This window comes from Podarcis filfolensis, assembly GCF_964270895.1.
Source record: "Podarcis filfolensis genome assembly, chromosome: 16".
Taxonomy (NCBI): domain Eukaryota; kingdom Metazoa; phylum Chordata; class Lepidosauria; order Squamata; family Lacertidae; genus Podarcis; species Podarcis filfolensis.
Genome location: NC_139620.1, coordinates 11979690 through 12006175, shown reverse-complemented (window position 1 = coordinate 12006175; position 26486 = coordinate 11979690). Strand labels below are relative to the sequence as shown.

General features: G+C 46.4%; 1 protein-coding gene across 1 annotated transcript; it reads left to right on the top strand.

Annotated features, from left to right (window-relative positions):
* The first annotated feature begins 139 nt into the window (after positions 1-139).
* STIP1 (stress induced phosphoprotein 1) lies at positions 140-21185 on the top strand. Its single transcript, XM_083591739.1, has 14 exons — positions 140-355; positions 5378-5587; positions 6558-6699; positions 8760-8901; positions 9962-10130; positions 11266-11392; positions 11906-12008; positions 13256-13376; positions 14941-15037; positions 16150-16274; positions 17545-17581; positions 17926-18029; positions 19030-19202; positions 20676-21185. The coding sequence occupies exons 1-14, from the start codon at positions 347-349 to the stop codon at positions 20746-20748; spliced, it is 1632 nt and encodes a 543-aa protein (XP_083447865.1). The 5' UTR covers positions 140-346; the 3' UTR covers positions 20749-21185.
* The last annotated feature ends 5301 nt before the right edge of the window (positions 21186-26486 follow it).

Below are 26486 nucleotides of genomic sequence, written 5' to 3'. Positions count from 1 at the left end.
CGTTCCAGAGGAACGAGGCCGCCGCTTGGCAAATGACACAGCGACGCACACCAATTGCCGTTATCAAGCTCCGCCCCGCTCGGGCCTGTCAAGCGTTGGGGCCAATAGCGCGTGCCGAGGACGGATATTCTATCAGGGTGAGACCCCGCCTTTCCCCCTTCGCCCTATGAGGGGGGTAGCGGGCGCGGCCTCGCGCCAGGCGGGATCCAATAAGAAGGCAGGGGCGGGGACTGGAGGGTTCTAGCAGGTTCCAGAAGGCTGGTGGGAAAAAGGAAAGGCGGGCGCAGGAAGGAGGAAAGGCTTAACTAGAAGCGGCAGCGGTGGCGCGGGAGACTTGGCCGGCGCCATGGAGAAGGTGGGCGAAGTGGCTGGAGCTTTTTAGTAACCGCAAAGGCTCATGGGAAGGTGGCGGTGCTAGAGGGGGTCTCGGGAAGGGGAGAGAGGGGGAGAAAATGTGGTGTGAGGTGCTGCTGAGATTATTTTTTGCAAGGGATTCTGGGGGGAAAGGGGTTCTGACGGGAGAGGGGGTTTCTTTTTGAAAAGGTGGTCGGGGCAAAGGATAATGGGAAGGACTGAGGGGGGTGTTAGGAATGGGAAGGGGGTCTCGGGTAGTTTTTGACGGGATGATTGCGAAGAGGGGGCGGCTATACCTGCAAAGCATTATGGGAAGCCTTCGTGGGTCAGGTCATGAGGGGATATTGAAGGGAGCAAGACTACCTCCTCATAAGGGGCCTTCTGCGGGGGGGGGGGAGTGGCTGAACTGCGAAGGTCCTGAAGGGATAAAGAAATAAAGGGCTCTGCAAGGCCTCGTGTGAAGATCTGAGATGGGGAAGGGGGTCTGCGGGGGGGAAGGCTAGGCTTGTAAGGTCTGAAGTGGGGAAGGTTTATGGGCTCTCTGCCAGACATCATGGAGGGGTTTTCAGCAAATACATACTGTAGTTGATGGGGCTACATCCGAATTAGGGGTCCTGGGGTATCACGGCAGGGCTAGGAGTGTAGGGGGAAGGGGCCATGGCATATGAATTGGAGGGCTGAATGGCAGGGTTTGTGGGGCTGGTGGATTCAGTAGTGTGTGGGGCAGAGGAACTAGATTTCTGTGAGGGATCGCAAGAAGCTTGATTTATTAATTTCACAAAATGTATATAACCCTTGATTGCAGGGGTCATTGAACCAATAATGTCATTGGAGGATGGGAATTAAGGTCTGTATCATCAAAGAGGTCATGAGAATGATAGACCATTAAAAAGGCGGCTACAGAGTTAGAGCTTGAGGCAAGGCTCCTTGCAGCATGGTTTGCGAGCTCGGTTTTGTAGGAAAAAACTTATATTAATAAGTAATCTGTGATGGTTTGAAGACGGTGCCATACCATACATTCAAAACTTAATGACTTTCTCCAAAGAATTCTGGGAACTGTAGTTTTTCCCTTCACAGAACTACAGTTCACAGCATCTCTAACAAACTACGATTCCCAGGATTCTTTGGGGGAAGTCATGAGTTTTAAATGTGTATTGGGTGTGCTTTAAATGTATGGTATGGATCTACTGTGAGTGGACTCTTGAACCATCACAGGTAATTTATGTGCATAAGTTTATTTCTAAAGCCTACCCCTCAAGCTATGCCCCACACCAATGCAGCTAGTACTGCTCCTCAGGTAATCCCCATTTCCCACTCGGCACTGTTCCTCACCACAGTATTCCCCTCCCAAGCTGAAATCCTCACCTTCTTCCTCAGTCCTGGGATGCAGTCTTTGAGGTGGAGCCCATGAGGGAAGCAGTGTCTTGACAGACATCTTGAATAAGATGTAGCAGCCTGATGGATTTTGGGAGATAGGGTAGCCTGTTGTGGAGCATGCAATTAAAATAGCACAAATGCCAAAAGCTCTACCTCATTTTGGAAATTTGATATTTAATATTTATGGAAGCTCCACTAGGGGTTGTGATTCCTAAGGCCTGGATTGCGGCAGGAATAATCTTGCAGGAAGATCTGTAGAGTAGCTTTAGGGGCACATGGTGACAGTATGTGTGGAACCGTTGGAACTAGGAAAGGACTGTAGCTTAATAATGTAGCTCTTACTCTGTTGGTACAAGATCCCAGCTGTAATTCCTGGTATCTCTAGGTAGGACTTGGAAGTTGGTATGGTGTAAAGCTGTAGGCCTTCCAGTCTTGTGTATACAGTGCTGAGCTAGATGGACCAAAGTTCTGATCCAGTAAAGGCAGCTTCCTATATTTCTAGGTGAATTGTATAGTTTTGGTAGTATGAGCAAGTTGATGGCAGTTTTCTGAGTGAAGTGCTTTAGGTGCGGATGCAGCTTTATAACCCTTGTGAGATGAAGCAAAAAGGTAGGCTGAGCAAGGCTCAGTGGGGCATTGCAGCTTTTAAAAAGCCTGTTTGTTTTCCAAAGGAGCCTTCTGAGCAGATCTCAGCCTGCATGTTGCAGCATGTTTGGCACCTGCTAGAAGGAAACTTTTGAGGTAGGAATTGCTGTCACACTTGGGAGTGATGGCCGTGGTCAACAGTAGAGACCCGTTCTTTGTATCCAAAAGCTCCTAGGTTCAGACCCTCACATCTCCCAGTAGGGGCTGGGAATGGCTTTTACCTGGGACCCTGGAGAGCCACTGCTAGACAGTGTAGACAGTCCTGAGTTAGATGGACCAACAACCTGATTCTTCGTAAGGCAGTTCCTGTGACTAGCAACTGTTGCACTAAGGTCTTTCCCAGTCTTCTTAGCAAAGAGCCTTTTAAATTGGAACTACTGTAAACCTAAAGCATTTTGCTTGCAAAGCATGTGGTATACCACTGAGCTATGGTGCCAGCTCACTTCCTGACATAGGAGCTGCCTCCCCATTCCAAATTGTTAAGTGTGTCTTTTGTCTGTGAAAATGGGTATAGGAAGAAAGTAATCTTCAACAAAACAGGCCTCAAGCTTAGCAAGGTGGTGATTCCACACTGGCAGGTGAAAAACAGAGCCCGTTGCGCCGAGTGTTTAGGTGAATCTGCCAAGGTTATACCATGGCAACCTGGCTGTAGTCCACCTGCATAAATTCACAATACTGGCCTCAGCTTTCTTTCTCTCCCCACTGTCCCTCCTAAATGTTTGGTGTGTGGCTGTAGGGTAATATGCTTCTTCTAGAGAAAGTTTACCACCTCCATGCCTTGCCTGCCAATTTGTGCCCTTTCTGCATGTGACATCTTGCTGTGTTTTATTGTACAGCTGTGTCTCCCTCTAAGACTGAAAGGGCTCTAAAATCCTTACATGTGTAGCCTGAACGTTTTGTCCCAAATTAATGCAGCTAAGTGGAGATTGTTTTCCCCTTGGCTGTCTGTAATTTCAGCAAGCAACCCCTATCTGAATAGAGCCGTGATTCAGAGGGAGCTGCCTCCAGCTTCCTGTCCCCCTTAGGAGCAGCCATGGACACAGCAGGGACAACATTCTATTTGCATCAGCAGATGGTGGGCTGCTAATTCATTTGGGCTGCAGATGCTGCAGTTTCAACTCCCTTGGCTACCTGTGGAGGCGGTGACTCATACCTGGGGGCCTGTCCCTCAGGCTCACGTCATTTCTTTCTAGAGGGAAACAGTCGCTGGGAATAGCTTTGGCCAACTTACTCACCTTCAGGTGGGAAAGAAGTGTCTCACATCTGTCACTCATAAGAAGAAAAGTGCGCCCACTTGTAAGCAATAGAGGGTTCAACACTTTCTGTGTCATATGAAACTGCAAAGAAGTGCAACATATTATTCCCTATAGAGATGCATATTTGAATGCAGTCCTGTGCAACATAAGCCCTGGCAGCTAAATTCAGCCAGGTGGATTGTGGAGCCTTGTAAAATGGAATGCCCAACAACTGACTTCTATCTGGCAGTGATGGTTGAGAATTGGTGTCTTATTGCAGATATTTAGAGTACAAGAAACCTAAACCTGAACCACTTAACAACTGTTGCCACACTGTACAGATTTCATTAGCTGAAGTCTGTTTATTTCTTACAGTTGCTATAGTCTGAGGTAGGCAGACTTGGAGGTCTTTTTTAAAAAACAAAACAAAAGCACATTCCCAAGATCTACCAATGAAAGTCAAGTACAGGCATAGGCAAACTCAGCCCTCCAGATGTTTTAGGACTACAACTCGCACCATCCCTAGCTAACAGGACCAGCGGTCAGGGATGATGGGAATTGTAGTCTCAAAACAGCTGGAGGGCCAGGTTTTCCTATGCCTGGTCAAGTACAAAAGATAGAGTAAGAGTTAAGGAGCAGGGTGCCTCTGAACATATTCCAAGTCTTGGGATTTGTGTTCAGTACTTTCTTAATTTCAGCAACCTAATTTAGGTGGGAAAGTCATTTTTTGTTGCTATTGTTAAGCAGTTGGGAATGGGAAACTCGGCCAGTTAATCATGACCCATTTTCTCCCTGTCCCTGCTTAGTGGCTAAGAGGTTAAGAGACTGAGCTACAAAATGTCGAATTCCTTGGTTCACATCTTGCATCTGTCCTTAACTCACAAGCCACCCTCAGCCCCTCCATCTGCAATTCCCCCCAACTCTTTATATGCTGCTTTCTGGTTAAAAGGCTGCCGAAGTGGTGAAGAGCATATCAAAACAAAATACAGTGGTACCTCAGGTTACAGACGCTTCAGGTTACAGATTCCGCTAGCCCAGTACCTCGGGTTAAGAACTTTGCTTCAAGATGAGAACAGAAAATGTGCGGCAGCAGCGGAAGGCCCCATTAGCTAAAGTGGTGTCTCAGGTTAAAAACAGTTTCAGGTTAAGAATGGACCTCCAGAACGAATTAAGTTCTTAATCCAAGGTACCACTGTACAAAAATGCCATAAAGCATCAATCAAATGTAAAAAGGCAAAATCACACCATGGGAGTGCAAGAGGCAAGCCATTCCAAAGTCAGGTGCTTTTGCTAACCCTGTATCCCACAGAAGGAGCTGGAAAGCTTGAGAGGAGGGGGATAAGTAATGATGACCTACCTTTTGGCGCTTTTGCTAGGATTGCAACTAGAGATGTAAAAATTGCATTGATGTATTATTACTATAAGTTGTGTGTTTTGCCTTGGGTAAGTAGCTGAAAATGGGTGTGCAATAAACTTTCAGAGGCCAGAAACTTACTTTCTCCCCCTCCCCCCCAAAAAAACAACTGAAAAAAGTCTGCTGAAGAGAGGAGGGCCTTTTGCTTGCTGACCATCAAACTCCAATTTTTAGCAAAAATGCCTCAATTCAAGGTTATAGCAGCAGTGGGAGTTAGAATCAGGTGTTTACTCATCTGGGATGCTCAGAGTTTGGTAAGAAGTAGTTCACTGGAGCAATAGGTTCTTTTTCTGGGTTACTAGTGCACGGAATCCTCAGCAAGCTTTTGACTTCTTTTTTTAATTCCCACCAGGTGAATGAATTGAAAGAGAAGGGTAACAAAGCCCTGAGCTCAGGCAACACAGCAGAAGCTATCAAGCACTACTCGGAGGCCATCAAATTGGATTCTGCCAATCATGTGCTGTACAGCAATCGGTCTGCTGCTTATGCCAAGAAAGGCGAATATCAGAAAGCCCTGGAAGATGCTTGCAAGACAATTGAACTGAAGCCAGAGTGGGGCAAGGTGGGGAACCCTCTTCTAGCCAAGGAGACATGACACAGCTATGGAGAAATGCCCATTCCATACACCAGGTGTGAGAAACCTTTTGGCTCTTCAGACGTTACTGAATTGTCAACTCCCATCAGCCCCAGCAAGCAAGGCCAAGGGCAATGGGAGTTGTAGTTCAGCAACGTATGGAGGGTGAAGGTTTCCCCAATCCTTGCCATATACCATTATTCTGTTTGGTGGACTTGTGATTCCAGAATGAGAGCCCCAAGGCTTTGCCCTCCCTCACTTCACAAGGAACAAGAGAGAAGTGGGCATTAAATGCCTGGCAATGAAGTCACTGCAGTTCAGGCGTGGCATTTTCTTCCAGCTGTGTGTGCGCGCTGGGGAAGCACTGTGTAGCTCAGTGGTAAAGCATATCCTCTGCATGTAAAAGGTCCAGTCCTCAGCATCTTCAGGCAGGGTTGGGTAAGATTCTCATTTGAATGGAATTTGGGGGAGCCACTATCGGTCAGTGTAGACAATAACAAAAGAAAAAAAATTCATTATTGAAGTTCCTACTACATTTTTATCCTTTTAAGGCACTCGGGGGAGCATAAATTGCTCTCCCCCACCCCTATCCTGAGGTAAGTCAGACTGAGATATAAGTAACTGGCTTGATGTCACCCAGTGAATTCCATGGCTGAGTAGGGATTTGAACCCAGGTCTAACCTACTGCACCACACTGCAGATACTTGGCCCAAAGTGTGTCATGCACCACTGTTGCATATGCAAGGTCTGCAGGCTAAAGAAGGTTCTTGCAACTGTTGCATTGGTTTACAACAACTGGTAGTTGGCATAGTCATTTAGGCAAGTAGCTGCCTTCAAGCATGGGTGAATTAGAGTTTTGTATAGTCCTTCATGTCAGTTTTGGAAAACTGATATATTGGCTGCTCTGCCTTGTCTCATACCGTATTTGCTGACCTGGCTGCTCTTCTTCTCTTCTCAGGGCTATTCCCGAAAGGCAGCTGCCTTGGAATTTCTGAACCGCTTTGAAGAGGCCAAGAAGACATATGCAGAAGGGCTGAAACATGAACCAGGCAACGCACAGTTGAAGGAAGGGCTGCAAAACATGGAGTCTAGGCATGCAGGTGATGGAAGTCACACCCAGATCTGCTTCCTTCCTTATCTCTTAAGACTTGCCTACATGAACTAGTTCTGTGGCTAACGTGACATGGAAGTTTGAGAAATTATCCCATGACAAAGAATTGGATAAATTGGCCTAGGAAAGGCAGTGTTCCCCATCCTTGCTGCCCTCCAGGTGTTATTGGACTGCAGCTCTCACTGGCCATGCTGGCTGAGGCTGATGGGAGTTGGAGTCCCCTGACATCTAGAGGGCAGCAGATTGGGGAAAGCTGGTGTAAGGGGATCCATGCTGATGAAGCTTCATAACTACTGGACAACTGATTTCAGTAACCTTCCCTGCCTCTACCCTGTACCACAAAGGGAAATGGCTTTGTTACAGGGGTTGTGATGCAGATTTCAATAATAAAATTGAAGAGCATCAAATACACATATAGCTGGATTTGACTGTTGATAAGAGGGCCATGTCGTGATGGCACATGCTTTTCCAGTGAAGTCATGAAGGTTTTCTTGGTGGTTGCTTGTCAGTTGTGAGAGCCCCACTTGACATCTGTCTGGAAACAGATCTGAGTTGGGAGAGCTTAAGCGACACAGCTGAGCTTTGAAGACTGTTGGATCTTAAAATGATTTGATTTAATAAATAATTATTATTTATACCCCGCCCTCCCCAGCCAGAACCGGGCTCAGGGCGGCTAACACTAATAAAATTACAATAAAACATAATTGGGGTGGGGGGAACAAAAACAAAAAATACCAGTTAATTAAAATACAGGTTAAAATAGAATTTAAAATGTAGCTTTTCAAATGCTCAGCATAAGAGCATAACTACTGTGTACCATTCTGGTGGCCTCGCCTCAAAAAGGATAATGTAGAGTTACAAAAGGACATCCCCAAATAAGGGGATGGAGCAACTCCTCCATGAAGAAATGTTGTAGTGTTGGGACTTCCTAGTTTAAAGACAAGAGGCGGCATGATAGAAGTTTATCAAATTATGCATGGCATGGAGAAATTGGCTAGAGAAAAGTTTTTCTCCCTCAGAACTAGAATTTGTGGAAATCCCTTGAAGCTGAATGTTGGAAGATTCAGGACAGATAATAGAAAGCACTATGTTGTGTGTAGTTAAACTATGGAACGCATTATCATAGGAGGCAGTGATGGTGGGTTTAAAAGTGAATTGGACAAATTCATGGCGGAGAGGGCTATCCAAGGCTTCTAGCCATGATGGCCAGAAGCCTGCACAGTTGGAGACAGTAACATTTCTGAATACCAGTTTCTGGAAACCACAGAAAGGGAGAGAGCTCTTGAGTGACACAGAATTTCTGGAGACCGACAGGTTGGGCATCCATAGCAGTGACTAGAGGAGGAATGACTGCTAGGAGGAGCGCAGAGAAGAAACATCATGGTGCATCTCTAGCACAACCAAACACCCCAATACCCTTTTACTTGGCAGAAAATCATGAAGCTACAGCTCTTCAGTGCCTGAAGCTGTGAGAACACCTGGTGCATTTGCTCCACCAGCTGAACTCACTCAAGATGAAGGAAAGAGTGCTTCTATTTCCTTATCAAAGCCTTCTTTAACCTGGTGCCCTCCAGATGTTTTGGACTGCAGCTTCCATCAGCCCTAGACAACACTGTCATGGAGGGCACCAGGTTGGCAAAGGCTTCCCTAGATTGCATGGATAAGATAGCTACAGGCTATCTTCAAGACCTGCAGTGGGTGCAGACACCTATTACAGAAGGAATTTAGATCTTGCAGATAGCTGGGCTTCAGTCTCATTAGTGTGAGTCAGAACTGTAGGACTGGGCTTTCTGTGTTTCCTTAGCTCGGGGACCACAGGTATTCAGCAGCGCTGCTGTTTCCACACAGTCTAGCTGTTGAAAGATGTGAATAATGTGGGCATGTGGCAGCAGGAACCTCACACCTTCCATGACGTAATCTTCCCCCTGGGTTTTCCCAGAGCTTACAGATGGTGGAGGGCAGGGAAGGCCCTGTTGTCAAGAATGCTGCTGTGTGTCACTCAAAACTGATAATGCCTTTCTTCTCTCCCCTGCCCTGGTCATCCTTCAGAACGGAATCTCATGAACCCTTTCAACTTGCCCAACCTTTATCAGAAGCTGGAGAGTGATCCCCGCACAAGAGGCTTGCTCAGTGATCCGAGCTACAGAGAACTGATCGAGCAGCTCCGCAACAAGCCTTCAGACCTGGGGGCGTAAGTGCCTGGAGTGGGAGTTGGGAATTGTATGTTGTAGGATTGTCTTTCCGAGTCATGCCCAAGACTCATCAGGCCCAGAATTCTATCTCACAGCTTGCTAAATGTTCCTGGGAGCTCATAAGTGGGGCTTGGTGGTGACTGTCTTATCCTGCTTCTCATCACCAGTATTTTGGCATTCACAGATAACATTGCTTTTGTATGTGTGGATATAATTTAACTATCAGTTAATAATTTTGTGTACTTGACAGAAGGGCAGTTTGAGGTTGTCATGGCACCTGTACCGCTTGAAGGGAACACCATTAAAAGGAATTCCAGGATATAGGAATTACGCAAGGCAGCTTAAGAAATATTTAAATCACAATAGTAGAATATAGCAGAAGTAAAAATATAACTGAGGCATTTCAGGTAAAACATAGTGTTCAGCAGAATGTCTTCAACCTGGTATATTAAAAGTCTGCTGGAATGAAAAATTATTGAGAGCCAGTATGGATGGTGTTGTAGTTCGAATGAGAGAGCTAGATCCAGGAGCACCTCTAAATTTCTAACTAAGGGTTCATATTTACTTTTTTAATGTGCTTGAAGTCTGACAGCAACCAGGAAAAAAACCTGCTTCGTGCATAGTATTGGAAATTGAGTTAATGTGGGTGGCGTTCAGCACAAGGATCTTCAGTTTCATAGGAAGTTTGTAGCAAAAACCTCAAAGAGCCTTAAACAGGGTGTCTTTTAAGACAGTCTTTCATAAAATTGATGGACTTGGTCCATTTCAGAAAAATCACAGAAACATAGCTGCCCCTCAAAGCTGCTGGAGTATTCAGTAGCCTTACAGTTAGAAAATGGAGTCTGACACTGACTTGCGCAAAACTAGATCCTGGGGGCTACATCCACCTGTATCTTATTCAGAGTAGTCTAATTAAAATGAATGGACCTGCATCAGTCATTGATTTCAGTGGGTCTGTTCTGAGCCAGACCAACATTGGTTGCAACCTCGGGTCTCAAGCACTTAATCCACCAAGCTGCATTTCTTCATGACCCATTTTGTGGCCTGCCTTCGTGACAGGAAACTAAAGGACCCGCGGGTGATGACAACCCTTGGGGTGCTACTTGGAGTTGACTTGGCCAGTGCAGATGATGAGGACGAAGCGATGTCTCCACCCCCTCCGCCACCCCCCAAGAAGGAGCCCAAGCCAGAACCCATGGAGGAAGATCTGCCGGAGAATAAGAAGCAGGTACTGGCTGGCCCAGGAGACTTGGCTGCAACAGTAGAGTGCTCAGTCTCAGCACTATGTACCTTATTCAGAAGATATATTGACTGGCTACCTTTTCTTAAAAGCTTTTTTATAGCTGTCATCTTATCACAGGTCTTATTAAACATACCATACAAAATACCAAGGGTACATAAAATCAAAATTAATACACAGTAATCAAAAACTCGTACTTAAGGGAGTGGGTGGCGATCACCTCTTGGGCTTGCCGATCACCACAACAGGGTGAGCTCCTGTTGCTCTGTCCCAGCTCCTGCCCGCCTAGCAGTTTGAAAGCACTCCAGTGCAAATAGATAAATAGGTACTGCTGCAGTGGGAAGGTAAACGGCGTTTCTATACGCTCTGGTTTCCGTCACTCTGTTCCGTTGCGCCAGAAGCACTTTAGTCATGCTGGCCAATGACCCAGAAAGCTGGCTGTGGACAAATGCCGGTTCCCTTGGCCTGAAAGTGAGATGAGCACAGCAACCCTATAGTTTGACTGGACTTAACCGTCCAGGGGTCCTTTACCTTTTTTTTACCTTTACTCTTATATCTTACAGATTAGGTCTAACATGACCCAGTGAAATTAATCAACATGGCAAATTTAGGTCCATGAACTTCAGTGGGTCTACTTTGAGTATCACTTGGTTCAAAAGAACCCTATGCTATTTTGGTGAACTGCCCAGAATATCAGCCACTGGATGGAATGGGAATGTAATTGATAAATAATGGTATTAAAATACATCAGAAATCCATTATCAGAAAAATGTGGCAGTATCAAAATATCCTCATTAAAGGAATGCTGCAGCTTTCACCAGGCCCACAAAATATATTGGTGTCTGTAACAAGCAGATCTGTTATGGGGGGTATTCCACAGCTGGGATGCCAGAACCATAAAGCTCTCTGGTAGCTGCACACCTAACACCTGAAGTTGGGGTGAGGGGTGTGGTTTTTCAGGGTCTCAACTGATCTCAAACACTGGGCAGGTTCAAATGGCCATCCTTGAAATACACTTACACATAAGAAATGCTGTCTCTGGCAAGGTGGAGATTTTTTGGCTGAATTATGTCTTGCCATTCTGCAATACCAGTTATTAAGTTGAGTGTCTGTTGCCTTTCAGGCTCTTAAGGAAAAAGAACTGGGGAATGAGGCTTATAAGAAGAAAGATTTTGAGGTAGCCCTGAAGCATTATGACAAGGCAAAGGAGCTGGATCCAACCAATATGACATACATCACTAACCAAGCAGGTGAGATTGTGGGGCATCATTCTTCCCATCCCAGGCAGAGCTGAGGTGCATGAACAGCCTCATGGTAGGTTTAAAATGGCAAAAAACAAAGCTTAGCGTGGGCTGGAGTTGAACCAGGTCAGTAATGTTCCTTTAAACCAGGGGTGGGAACCCTGTGTCCCCCCCATATGTTTGGTCATTGTCGTGCACTGGTCCATTCCTGGGTACTAACAGAGAAAGCAGTGAGGCTGGAGTTAAGGCTGGTTGAAGGTTGTGGGACCATGGATAGCTCGGAATGAGCAACTTGCTCTGACAAAGACTAGGAGCAAAATGTTGAAGAGATGGCTTGCTCTTGCCAGAGGCCTGAACTGATAGCTTGAAAGCAGGCCAAACGCTGCATAAATTTTATTTTCATAATAAATAAAACTAGATGGAAGCTATGGATTTCCCAGCCAGAGGTCTTCGTTTGTAGCTCACCCAGTCTTGGGAAATCAGGGGTTCACGACTGTGTCTTTCCCCTTCCTTTTCCTGTAGCGGTGTATTTTGAGAAGGGGGACTACAACAAGTGCCGGGAACTGTGTGAGCAGGCCATTGAAGTGGGACGCGAGAACCGGGAGGATTACCGGCAGATTGCCAAGTGAGTGGCATTCACATTTTTTGCTCTGCCCACTTTCCCCTCTGGCTCCACCCACCACTGAGCCATGTGGTAGAGCATTTGATTTTTTAAAAACGTCATTGCTTAATTTAAGACGTTGAGCTAATGCAGGGGTGAGAGACGTGGAGAACCTGTGACCCTCTAGAAGTTGTTGGACTCCGACTTGTTTCAGCCCCAGCCGGTGTGACCACAGGTTAGGGATGATGGCAATTGTGGTCTAAGAGTATCTGGAGGGCAACAGGTCTCCCATCCCTGAACTAATGAGACCTGACTGCAGACTGAATAAAGCTTTATGCATGAGCTGAATGGAAACTTGAGTCATGACGGCTTGAAATGTACTCTATTGCATGGTGCTGTGTGACCTAGATTCTGCTGGGCTATAAAATCACTACCCTGCCTAGCCTGCCTAACATAAATGTAAAAAGATGGCTGGACTAGATAGATGTTTGGCCTGACCCAGCTGGAGCCTGTTTTCCACAATGGCCAACCAGAAGGCCCCCAAGCAGAGCTGAGGGCAATAGCCCTCTCAGCCACTGGTAGCCCTTGATAGCTTAATTCCCTCCTTGAATTTGTCTCATCGCTTTTCAAAGCCATCCAAGTTGGCAGCTATCACCGCATCTTGTCATAGCCAAACTCCATCATTTAACATATGTGAAGACATGATGAGGGATAGCTCAGTTGGTAGAGCATGAGACTCTTAATATCAGGGTCATGGGTTTGAGCCCCATGTTAAGCAAAAGAGTTCTGAATTACTCTGAAATTCTATTATTCTAAGACGTACTTCTTTTTGCTTATCCTGAATCTCCTTCCAATAACCTTCACTGGATAATCCACCCTGGGTCTTTAGTATTATGAGAGGGAGAACACTTTCTATCTACTTCTTCCACATAGTGCAGAATTTTATACACCTGATCCATCCCTCTGATCCATTTTGGTTGCTTTCTTTCTTTTCTCTTTTCTTTTCTTCCTTTCTCTTTTCTTTTTTGTGTTTACAGTATCCTTCTTAAGAAGCAGTAGCAAGAACTGTACACAGTATTCCAAATGTGCTCGCAACATAGATGTATATAAAGATTATTTCTCCTAGCATCCCTTAGCATGGGATTTGTCTTTGTCCTGTATGCCCCTGCCCTTCCCCTGCAACAAAGCCTCCTGGGAATCATGGGTCAGGGTTCTTCACCTATTGGATGCTTTCCAGCAGCTCATTCCATGGCTTGTTCTCTTGAACATAGAGCTTATGCCCGGATTGGCAATTCCTACTTCAAGGAGGAAAAGTACAAGGAAGCCATTCAGTTTTACAACAAGTCTCTGGCTGAACACCGGACTCCGGATGTACTGAAAAAGTGTCAACAGGCAAGTGTTTGTTTGCAAGAGCTTTGCTATAGCTCGGGCTTGGGAAACCTCTCCCACTCCTGATGTGGCTGGCCTACAAATCCCATTACCCCTGACCAACCCCTGCTGGCTGGGGTTGATGAGAGTTGGGAGTCCAGCAGCATCCACCCTCCTCACCCCCTAGATACTCCAGCCGAACCTGCAAACTCTGTCTCCCCCATGCAGTTCTGGCCCTCCCGTTTTTCCCAGCCATGCATTGGTCTGTCTTGTTCAGAAATTGTCTACTCTGATTGGCAGCAGCTCTCCCCAGTGTCTTGAGCACAGAGAGGGGTCTCTCCCATCTGCTATCTGCTCCTTTTTGACTGAAGATGCTGTGGCACCACGTTTGACGTTTAGAAAGTTGCCTTCTATCGGTTTTGACTATTTGTTCAGCTGGCTCAGTGTTTACTGTGACAGTGGCTCGCCAGGCACATATCTGTCGTGTCACCTCCTAGCTGGTCCTTTTAAATGGAGATGCCAGGGATTGAACCTAGGACCTGCAACACGCACAGTATGTCTTCTACAACCAAACTGCGACCCCTCTCCGTAGTCTCTGCTGGTGCTTCCTTATGCTAAAATCAGGTGGCTTGGTCCATCTAGTTCAGTATTGTCAATGCCAGTGATTCCCAAACTTTTTATCCCACTATCCATTTGAAAACTGCTAATAGCTTTGGTGGGCTGTGCAATGCTTTCTTTGCCTGTTGCAATGTGCTGTGCTAAATGCTGTTTGATTTTTAATTGTCTTTTTATAACTTTTTTGCAGTATTTTACTGTATTAGTTTGAATTTCATAGAATTCAAATTGTAATAAAATACAACGTAAGAATCAAAAGTAGCAAAATTTTTTTACAATAATCAATATGAATACCATACTTAATGCAGTGAATGTGCTGCCTCCCATCTTCAAAATTGAACCCATAGACATGCTGTGGACTACCTGACTGGAGCTTGTGGGCCACTGGTGGTCCACAGACAAGCATTTGGGAACCCTTGGTCTACCCTGACTGACCTATTAATTTCAGTGGTTCTACTTTGAATATAACATAGTTGGCTATGACCCTAGGTGTTAACACTGGCTATTCATTCACATCCAGGGTGACTGTGACCATTTTAAAGCCCTATGTGGCTTCAGTGCCAGTTCCTTAGGAACACATTCTCCTTTACTTCTTTGAGATTTGATGAGGAGGCTCTTCCGCACATCCCCTGAACTATGGCCATATCAGGATTGATGTGGCTGAATTACTGAAGTCTCTCAGGAGACTCATTTGCTCCTGCCCCCTTTATATGCAGTCCTCTGACTAGTCAAAAGTTGTTTCATTTAGTTAGGTGGTGTGTAAGCTGCCATGATAATATGGTGTGCTGTTGCTTACAGTTGAAAGGTTGGCTATCAGTCTTCTTAGGTTAGGGTTGCTGGGGAAGGATAGGGACCCTCTCTCAAAATTTTCCAATAGCACTGACACCTTGAATCCACGCAATAAGGCTTAGCTGCTCCATAAATCTGCTGCCTCAGATCTGACAGGACTGTTCAAGCTCACTTTCTGTTTCAGGCTGAGAAAATCTTGAAAGAGCAAGAAAGAGTCGCCTATATAAATCCTGATCTTGCTCTGGAAGAGAAAAACAAAGGCAATGAGTGTTTTCAGAAAGGTAAGGGATTGTGCTTGCAAGTCCATTGTTGTTCCGTGTACTGAGAGGTAGCCACTGCAAAAAGCAGGGGGCTCCTTGTTAATTGCAGAGACTGTCTTGGAAATACTGGCGAGAGTAGCTGAGTGATCGATTTTTGCAGAAGAAATAGGCCCAGATGCCTAACTATCCTGTCCATAGTGACATGAGTTTCTGTAAGGGCATGTGTTGAACTGAGAGTATATTAAGCCATGTAACTAATGTATTTTGCTTGTCACTGTATAAAATTTCTTTCATATAATGTACAGGTATAACAATCAATAAAAACAGCTATAAAAGCAAGTAATACTGTTCCAGTTAGAATGGTATAAAATTCAACAAAAGTCTTACTTTGGTGAACCAGACCTCCCTTCGTAGTTGATGTTTTGGTAAAGAATGTGCAGACTTTGTAAGATCCCCAAGTCACATCTGGCCATAAACTCACAAAGTGGGTTTAGATAAGCCTCCTTTCTCCCAACACTGCCCCCTCTCCAATCTACAATATGGGGTTGATAATGCTAACCTACCTTAACATGGTTATTGACACAAGAAAAGCCTTGCTGCATCTAGTCCTGCATCCTGCTTCCCCACAGTAGCTAACCCATTGCCTCCAGGAAGCAGAGCTGGAAAGCAGCATCCCTAGCTAGAGAAGTGAACAGGAGCAATCAATCAGGACCTCTATTCCATTCCTTGCCTCACCTGCCTTTCCATTTTGGTTCCCCAGCTGTTCAGAATTCCATGGTATGGCCAGTCTTTATTAGGCTGCCTTTGGGGATTTCCCTTCTTTAGGTTATAGTTAACATTATTATCAATACAAACATTTAGAATGTTTTTGTTCTTCTGCAAACTTGTTGGTTCTGCCAAGCCTGCCAATAGCTCCCTCTTTTCCGTGGGTGGTGCTATTTTTTGGCTAGGCATGAAATTGAACACACAGCCTAAACGTTGGAAATGGAGGAAATGTCAACTGTCTCTCAGCATGGAGTTCACACTTAGCTGTGCCTAATCAGTCCTTCGTAAGGATTATTGAAATAACGTGTGGAGAATTTGGATCTTTCAAAAAACCTCTATATGAGCTAATGATTCTTCTTCCCTCGCAGGGGACTATCCACAAGCAATGAAACACTACACAGAAGCCATCAAACGCAACCCCAACGATGCCAAACTGTACAGCAACAGAGCTGCCTGTTACACCAAATTGCTGGAGTTCCAGTTAGCAGTAAAGGTCAGGATCCTAGGCCAGTGTTGTGCAAATTCTGTTCTGGGGAGAAAGGGCTCTTACCAGAAGCTCATTGGGTTCCTCAGTGTTAGATTAGTTTTGGTGGGCACACTTCCTGGAAAGGGGCTTTTCTGCCTGTATCTTCCTTCCTCTGCCAAATATAGGGGACTGTTGGTTGTGTCTCACAACACACTCCCATTGCACAGCACATGTGCCCCTTTAAATTTCACCCCAAATCCTCTACAAGGCTGGGAGCTCTGTGGCAGGCAATTCAACGCAGAAGTTAAGAAAAACTTTAGGTCTAGGCGTAGGAGGCTGCCTTGGTATGGAGCCAAACCATTAGTCCATCATGCTTACTATTGTCTTCACCAGAAGTGGGGGACTGAATTCAGTCAGTGAGCCAGACTCTTACCTACCACAGGCCAACTTTTGTCAGGTGGGCAGGTCACCAATGGTAAGGCTATTTCCACGCAGCAACAGCCATAGCTGGTGGGCCAGCTGAAACTGGCAAGAAACACTCCTAGCTGCTGAGGTCATCTGGCCATGGAAGAAACCACATTGTTGGTGTCCAGCTTCTTTTCTCTTTGCAGTGAGCTCTTTTATAAGGAGGACCTTTGCAATCTGAAGTTCAGACCCAAATTTGCCACCTCATCTGCCACTTATGTGAACTAGGCTTAGGAGCAGGGATAGGGAACCTCTGGTCCCCCAGATGGTCATGGACTAGAACTTTCATCATCCCTGACCATTCTCCCTGTGACTTATAGGAGTTTGAATCCAGCAATTCTTGGAATGCCGCAGGTTCCCTATCGCTGCTTTGCAAGCAACTGCTTGAAATAAGCTCAGGTGTCTTGGCACAAGGCCTAGCTAACGTTGTGCCTGTAATCTACCCACAAACAGCCGTAGGTGGTTCAGGATAATCCATGTGGTTTTGGTAGCTTTATAGTCCTCTCCAGGGAGGTGTTCTGAAGGTGATCTCTGATTCTTTGGTACCACTAGCCTGCTGGAATTGAAGGTAATCCCACACTTAGGCAGACTAATTAGGCCCCCAGTGTGGTTCCATGGTTAGGAGTGGTAGAGATGGATTGTTCTTACCTCCATCCCGTCTGCCCACCTTCCCATTCCCAAACTTGGCAGTCTGATAGTAGAGGCATAAGCATCCAGGGGTGCAAATGGAGAGAAGGCTTTTCTGACTGGGAATGGCTGGAGAAGGAACAGATGAGCCTTGCGCTCATTCCTGAAAAATCAATTTTTAAAGCAGCTTCTCTTCCTTCCACAGGACTGTGAAGAATGTATCTGCCTGGAACCCACATTCAGTAAGTACATGAATATGTCAATTGGAAGGAAGTGATTTGGGAAGGTTAAAGGCAAGAACAGGTCGTCAGGCAAGGGCTTGGGGTTATGCAGCTTAAGGGATGGTTGGAGAGTTGGTTTAGGTTTAGCAGCCAGTTATCTGCAAAATCCCGCTGTGATGGGGGGTGCACCTTGTTTCAAGATAACACCAGGCGGTATCTGGGCTGAGAGGGGCAAGAGCACTTAATTGGGACAAGGTGCTTGAATAAACAAAGGGGGTGGGGTGACTCAAACAGATATATGAAGGAATAGGATAAAAGATGCAAATAAGTTCAAAAGTTTGATGACTTTTGCTCTTGGCTTGCAGTCAAAGGCTACACACGCAAGGCAGCAGCACTGGAAGCAATGAAAGATTATACCAAAGCCATGGATGTCTACCAGAAAGCCCTTGAGCTGGACTCCAACTGCAAGGTGAGCACTTGCTGGATATACAGCTGTGGCAGAGAAATGGGAAAGAGCTTCCCTTAAACACAGGTAATAGCAAGTGGGGAGGAATTAAAACTGACCTCATCATGGTCATGAAGGAAGGGCCTTTCCAGTGAAGTCCAGCCTTCAAAGGGGGGTGGTGGTATCAGTTCTCCTGGAAATGGGGTGTTTCTGAACTTTCAGCAAATTGGCTAATTTCTTTCCTCCTACCTGTACACACTTCATCTGTCCCATCTGTTTTTGCTAAGAACGTAACAGGCCTTCTAGGACACAGCAAAGATTCATGTGGTCCAGCTTCTTGTTTCCTACAGGGGCCAACCAGATGTTCTGGGAGATCCACAAGCAGGGCACACGCTGTTTCTCCCTCTCCCCCTCAAAAAAAAAAGTGGTATTCAGAGATACAGTGCCTTGGAACATGAAGTTTCCATTTAGCCATTGTGGCTAATAACTGTTAATTGGCCTCCCTGATTTTTAAAAATCCTATTTTAAGACAAGGGCTATCACCACATCAGGTGGTAGTGAATCCCACAAATTAATAATGCATTCTATGAAGTATGTTCTTGTATCCTAAATCTACTTTCCATCAATCTCATTGGGTGATTCAGAAATGTTCAGGTATAATTTGGGGATGGAGGGGATTCTATTTTTGCCTCCCCCAACCTGGTGCCCTTCAGCTGGTGCTGAACTCCCATCATCCCCAGCCAGCGTGGTCCCAGTGGTAAAGGCATGAAGGGAGTTGTGGTCCAGCAGCCTCTAGGGGGCACCAGGAAGGTTGTTGCAATCGTTACGCAGAATCTATCTTTACAATTTTCATGGCCCACAAGGGGGTAGTGGTGAATAACTTTCCCTCCATCACGCCTTAAAGCCGTGTAGCCAAAAACAATGCAGAGAAATAAGAATTTTGCTAGTGTGAAGATATTCAAGGGAGGAGGGCGGAGGAACACCCATCTTGACGTGCCCTCATGGTCCTGCCTGTTTCCTACAGGAAGCTACAGAGGGCTACCAGCGATGCCTCATGTCCCAGTACAACCGCAATGACAACCCTGAGGACGTGAAGCGCCGTGCCATGGCCGACCCAGAGGTGCAGCAGATCATGAGTGACCCGGCCATGAGGCTGATCCTTGAACAGATGCAGAAAGACCCACAAGCCCTAAGCGAGTAAGTGAGGGCAGGGAGAAAGCACCAGTGTGGACGGTAGTGTGATGGCTCTTAACATAGCCTGTGTGGTGGCTCAGATGATGTGCTGGTCCACCTCATGTTGTCTTCACAGGCAGTGAAGTTCTAGTTTATAAGTGGAATGTTTGACGTTGAAGGCCACTAAAGACACAGAGCACTTAGCAGTCTAGCAATAAGCACAGATCAGCATGTAGGCCAATTGTTTTGCATTTATTCTGATTTTGCATGCTTCTGTTCTGGATTCAGTTGAGAACTTCTTAAACGTTCAGAAATGTTAAAAGTTTCTGAGATTTGGAGTGTGGTGCCATGAGAGACATGAGAAGTAGAGACGTTGAGAGAGAAGATGTGCAAGACAGTGTCTTGCTGGGGTGGCTGACCTTTGACCCTCCAGGTGCTGCTGAACAAAAACTCCCATCATCCCCAGCCATTGGCCATGCTGGCCAGATGCTCATGGGACTTTTGTAGTTCAGCAGTATCTGCAGGGCAACAAGTTAACCAACCCTGGGCTAATGTGTCAGATTAGAACCTGGATTCAAATCCCCGTGTATCCATGAAGCTTGCTGTGTCACTCAGAGTCAGTCACTGTCTCTCAGTCGAACTCACAGGGAGACACGGGGGATAAAATGGGGAGGGGAAATCTATATACACCACTTTGAGGTCCTTTGGCATTGCGGGGCGGGGGGGGAGGAGTTGAGATATAAACGTAATACCCGTATATACTCCAGTATAAGCAAACCCAAATATAAGCCGAGGCACCTAATTCTACCACAAAAAACTGGGGAAACTTATTGACTCGAGTATAAGCCGGTTTACCACACCACAAACCTGGGTGCTTTCGGGCTGCTTGTTCTTCCGCCGCCACCAGCAGCAAAGGAGGAGGAAGGAGCAGCCCAAAAGGACCCTCACTTGAGTATAAGCCGAGGGGGGCTTTTTCAGCATAAAAAATGACGTGGAGGTAAGCTTTGAAGAACGCACCCATAAAGACTAGACCAAAGTTTCCTAAACTTGGGACTCCAGTTTATTTGGGACTACAACTCCCATCATCCCTAGCTAGTAGGACCAATGGTCAGGGATGATGGGAATTGTAGTCCAAAAACAGCTGGAGACCCAAGTTTGTGAAGCACTGGACTAAACATGTGTGTTGGCTTTGACAGTGCAGTGCCCAGTTGCACCTTGCTGCCCTGTGGCCTCTGAAACCCTCTGGTCAGTTGCTTGCAGTGAAACCTTGCCTTGATGCTGATAAAAGGATCCCACTATGGCAGGGAGAGGGAGCCAGGTGTGGCAGGACTATAGCTCCCGTCGCTCCTGACATTTGGCCATGCTGGCTGGGGCTGATGGGAGTTGAAGTCCAGCAACACCTGGAGGGTTGCCAGTTTCTCCCATCCTATGGTTCAGCCTCACGGTGGGGGCAAAGGTCGTGACTTGACACAACTCTCCTCTTTTCCTTTCCCACAGACACTTGAAGAATCCCGTCATTGCTCAGAAAATCCAGAAGCTCATGGATGTTGGTTTGATCGCAATTCGGTGATGATTTTGACTCTGCGCCCTCCCTCCTTCCCCTGTTGAAAAGGGCAGCTGGGACTTCTGGATGCTGGCAACGCAGTCCAAGGGCGCCCCCACCCCCTCTGTCAGAGGCAGAGACTTGTACAGTTGAGCGGTGTGTTAGTCTCTCTCGCACATATACATGCGTGTGTGCTCACATCAAGCACCCTGCCAGCACAGGGCGTGGCCTCTCAGTCATTGTGGCCCCATCGCTCTGCCACTCAGCAGTTATTCCCATTTGTGAGCTGCTCTCTTCTTTCCCTCCCCGCTCCCCCTCCCAAGTTTTTAATTATCTTTGCCGATGGCTGTGGCGTGGAGAAAGCGCATCACTCGTTCATTTGTCTGGTTTCTTTTGGCTGTGAGGCTGCATTTTTTTTGTCGTCTGCTGCACATCCAATAAAAAAGCAAAGTTAGTGGCCTTGGCTTCCCGAGTCGCCTCCGTTCATGTCAAGGTTCTGGTCTGAGCATGTGCATGCTGGCACTCTCACTAGTAGCAGGCAATCAAAGGTGGCTTCTGCAGTCATGTCTGCCCGAGGCCTTTGGCTTTTCCAAGCATAGATGGTCTCTGGTAGCATGATTTCTTCGATACCTTCCTGTGGACATCTTAATTCTTCTTCAAACCAGATCACTAATTTGATCTTGTCTAGGGTTCTGTTCTCACAATGGCCAGCCAGTTGTTCCAATGCGCAGCCCGCTAGCAGGACCCGAGTATGGCATCAGCTCTCCCCATTTGCAGTTTCTAGCAACTGGCATTCAGAGGCATGCTGCCTCCAGCAGTAGAGGAAGAATATAGCCATCGTGGCTAGTAACCATCAGTCACTTTTCCCTCTGTGATTTTGTCTAGGTAAGGTAAAGGTACCCCTGCCCGTACGGGCCAGTCGTGTCCGACTCTAGGGTTGTGCACCCATCTCACTTAAGAGGCCAGGGGCCAGTGCTGTCCGGAGACACTTCCGGGTCACGTGGCCAGCGTGACGAAGCTGCTCTGGCGAGCCGGCACCAGCGCAGCACATGGAAACGCCGTTTACCTTCCCGCTATAAAGCGGTACCTATTTATCTACTTGCACTTAGGGGTGCTTTCGAACTGCTAGGTGGGCAGGAGCTGGGACCGGAAGACGGGAGCTTACCCTGCCGCGGGGATTCGAACCGCCGACCATGCGATCGGCAAGCCCTAGGCGCTGAGGTTTTACCCACAGCGCCACCCGCATCCCAAAATCACGCGTCCCGTGATTTTGTCTAACCCTTGTTTTAAACACCCCCCAAGTTGGTGGCCATCACTGCCTTTTGTGGGAGCAAACAAACATTCCTGGCGATTGTCCACACTGGCTGGGACTAATTGGAGTGGGAAGGCTAACAATGGCAGACCACGGGCTCCCCATCTTGACTAGACTAATAGCAGTTAGGTCTGTATGTACTCTGCGTAAAGTCCATAGGATGTTTTATTGCAAGCTCATTCTCCAAACTTGACCAAAACAATACCATCCACACACAGTGCTTTTTTTCTGGGGGTACGCATACCCCTAAACATGTTGTGAATCTTTGTACTTTTGTCCATTTACTGTATTTATTTTTCCTGATTTGAACTATAAAATGGTGGTTTTCTTGAGTCAAAATGAGAGTACCCCGAAACATTTTTTTTAGAAAAAAAGTACTGTCCACACACGAAGGGAAGGCAGGCTTGGGAAATGCAGGTTTGTAAAGGGACCAAAAATTGAAAAATATCCTCAGGTGGATGAGTGTGCTCAGTGACCACAGAATGGTGCATGTCTGGGGTGGTGAGTGACCGTGGAGTATCCAGGAAAAGGGCATGAGTCACCCCTTAGTCCTATATGGCGCTGAAATACATGTCTCAATTAGTGGAAATCTCAACTCTTTGACTTCTGAGATTTCACTGAAGTGTTACCTAATACTTAATATTAAGGGCTGTAGAAATGTTGACATGAGCCAGGAAATAGTGTCAACTTTGGCCTTACTCTTGCATTAAGCAAGGACATGTTCCTTGCCCTTTGCTAGACTCTGCGTAAGGAAAATAGTAGCTTGATTTTTAAGGCACCTTAAAGGACCTCTGGGGCTTGCAGGGGTGCCTAATCTTCCAGGAATCTTGAAGGATGGCCAAACACCCAATAACACTGTAGCAATTTATCTGTCTAGGTGGTCTGGGTTCTCTCCAGCCTGCCAGGTCTTTAAGGGGGACTGATGTGCTTTCCTTTCTAAATTCCTCCAGTTTTCATTGCCCAGCTGTGGGCTGCCTGTTTGTATTCTTTGGTTACGGGCATAATCAGCCTGAGGATGAGAGAAGACTTGACTTCCCTATGACCATTCTGTGGATTTGTCTAATGGCATACTTCACGAATAAGGATCCTGTGGCCCTTGACATATTGTTGCACTCCCAATTCCCATGAATGCCAGTCGACGTGGCCTATTAGTCATGGATGATGGGAGTTGTAGTCCAACAGCTTCTGAAGGGCCAAAGGTTCCCCATTCCAGCCATACTTTAATCGGGGACTTCCAAGTTTGAACTGTTTGCTTATGCAGAAAGGTGTGGCTTCTAAAACTACCCACCCCTCCACAGCTGCATGCAGAGGAGGCAGGTTTTCACCCCCTCCTTACTCATCAAATGATGGATGTGATGACGGGGGGGACTGGACTGCACAAAGATTTAAGCCTCTCTGCCCTCATTTGTTTTCTCTTTTTGTCACCACCTCCAAAAGCAGTGGGGTCTTGCGGGGGACAAAGAAAAAAAACCTTTTAATGGATCTGATCAATTCCCTGGGCCCAGGAGGGTAGCCTCTCCTGTTCTGTTCCCCCTTAATTACAGCATCTAGAGGGCAGCACGCACTAGACCCCCACATTTGAACTAAAAACAGATGGGGAAGCTGCAGCCTTCTAAATGTGGGGCTCCAGCTCCCATCAGTCCCAGCCAACATGACCAGTGGTCAGGGATGGTGGGAACTGGGAGTCCAGCAACATCTGAAGGATTGCAGGTTTCCTGTCCCTGAGCTAAACATTTCTGTGAGCAGCTATAGGCTGAGTTCTTAACTATTTGATTAGAGACAACAAACGCTTTACACCTGTGTTGTTCAACCTTGGTTCCCTGGGTGTTGCTGGACTGCAACTCCCATCATTCCTTGCCAGCTTAGCCCATGGTCTAGGATGATGGGAATTGATCTCCAACAGCATCAAAGGTTTGCTTAGCTTGGATTGCCACCCATTAAACCAACAGGCTCCCTGATGCTCAAAAGAGGGTGAAATGGGGTGAAATGCAGAACGTGAGTCACTGTGTCTGATGGGGGTGGGGGTGTATTCGATTGTCAACAACTTTCTTGCACCAGCAGCTCATGTTTTCCAGACTCGGGATGATTAATTTGGAGGCTTCCCCTTTTATTTCTTACATGCTTCTTGTTAAATTCTGCTGTAGGAGTTCTTATTGCAACAGTGCAAGAGTTCAACTGCCCTGTAGTAGGGCAGGCAAGCATACAGTTGCTGCTTTGTCCTACATCTACACCCCCTGCCCAGAATTGACCATAAATGTTGATTTATGCCTTTTGTAGCCCAAAAGTCAGATACCTTTGAAGGAGCCATATTTGGAAGCAACCAGTAAGATGGGCTGCATCTCCTTTGCCTTTTTTTTTTTAAAGCTTTTAAAGAAATTCTGAAGGGTTACCTGCATAGATAATGAAAATAACTGCAAATATTTACCCATGTTTGGGGAAAATGCCAATGGTTTACTTAAAGTCAGGGAAGGCTGGTTATTCAGATAAGGTGGGGCAAAACCCTGCCTTTATCTTTTTCTGCACCCCCAAATCTAAAGCTATAGGCCTGAAGTGTTTCTGTCCCCCACAATTGTATTCATAAATTTCGTATCATTGAGAGATACCACCATGGAATCTTTTCAGTCTATGTCTCTTAATACAAGCAGAACTGAAAAATCACAGCTATATCTAGGCATTTGATGTTGATTTTTGAGAAATGTCAAACTACAAAACAGTTCTGCAGGTAAAATGTGTAGGGGCTTTCCAGTGTTTCCACTGTTGGTAGCATGCATGCTTATCTCCCTCTTGGACAGAAGTTAGGCGTGTGTCCGAGATACAATGAGCTTCTGGCTCTGGGAGCAAGTTCCTTCCTTTGATGCCAAGGTGATGGACTTGGGAAAGCTAAGAGAGGCAGAGAAGTTGGTGGGTGAGACCTTTAGGGAAGTTATAGCTGTGTCCCACTTCCACTCTCATAGCTCCCCTGCTGTCAGGGAGAAGGTGCGCCTAGGACAAAGAGCATGGTTCCCTTAGAATAGACCCAGCTCCTTGGAGGAGCACAGCTATCCTGTGCTGAGGACACATCACTGAGGGATGGAGAGATCATGGTAGCGGACAATTGAATCATTAGGAACATAGATAGTTGGGTCTGTAGTGGGCATAGAGACCACAGGGTGAATTGCCTGCCTAGTGCAAAGGTTGCAGGTGTTGGATATTGCCTCAGTAGCTTGTAGATAGTGCTGGAGAGGAGTCGATGGCAGTAGTGTGTATTGGCACCAATGACATGGGGAAATGTACTGGGTTGTTTATTATTATACAAGAATATGTAGGCATAAAAATTACAAGTAACTGAGAAAAAGTAGTGTTGCAGGATAAAATAATGGCAAGCCAGTGTACCAAATTCCAGTCATGCTTTACTATCGGCATTTAAATACCCCTGCCATAACAAAGAATGAGAAGGTGGAGGGATATGGGAAGATCCCTCCCTGTTGCTATATGCAAACCAATATGCATTGAAATTATCAGATTGTGAGGTTCTGAAAGCCAAATTTAGGGTTAACCGGCCTTCCTTTTGTGCTATCTTTCTAGGTGCAGGTGCAGGTTTTAAAGCTCCATATCCGAGTAGGATTTTTGGATGTAGTTTTTGTTTTTGTTGGTCCTGGTGCTTTCCCCAAGAAAACCCATGTTTTTACCGTTGAATCAGAGCAATTGGCAACCGAGTTTCTGTGGATTGCTGTTTACTCCAATTCAGCAAGAAAATGCAGGTTTTCCCAGGACAAAAAAAAAACCACCACTGGAGACCCTGAATGACTGTGCCCTAGAACAGCTGGTTAGGCAGCTGATCAAGGGGGGGGGGCAACCCTGGATTGATATGCATTGTTCCCTCTGGCCCTGTCTGCCACCGGCATGTAGCCCCCAGAAGGGCATATGGCTATGAGAAAGGCTCCCCATCTGGCGTTAAGATGTTGCCAGTTCAGAACTCTTGCTGAGCTACTGCAAATCACCCACCTCTTCCCGTAGATGCTGATCTGCTTTCTGCTTGACCCCCCTCCCTGCCTTTAAGGAACCCAAACAGGGCTTATAAATAGCAAGCCTGCATTCTGTTTGCTGCAGGAGGAAGCCTCACTGGAAGCTCTCCCTTCAGAAGGGGAACCGCAGCCCTAGCTGTTACTTTCATCACTGCCCCCTCATGGCTCCTGTCTTGAGCTTGCGCAGCTGAAACGCATGAGCCGGGGCTGGGCCTCTGTGTCATCAGCCAAAGCAGCAATGGAGACAGTAGAAAACGTTCCAAGAATGGGAGGCGGGGGTTGCTCTCTCTAACCGGTACCAACCTCCTTCTACTGGCATTTATTTCGGAAGCGGAAGTGTTTCATCTCACAAGCCAAATAACAAACGGGTGCGATTGAAGAATCCAAATGTTGCAACAAGAAAAACAAATCCGTCTACTTGGGACCATCATGTAAGATGCCAAATTCTG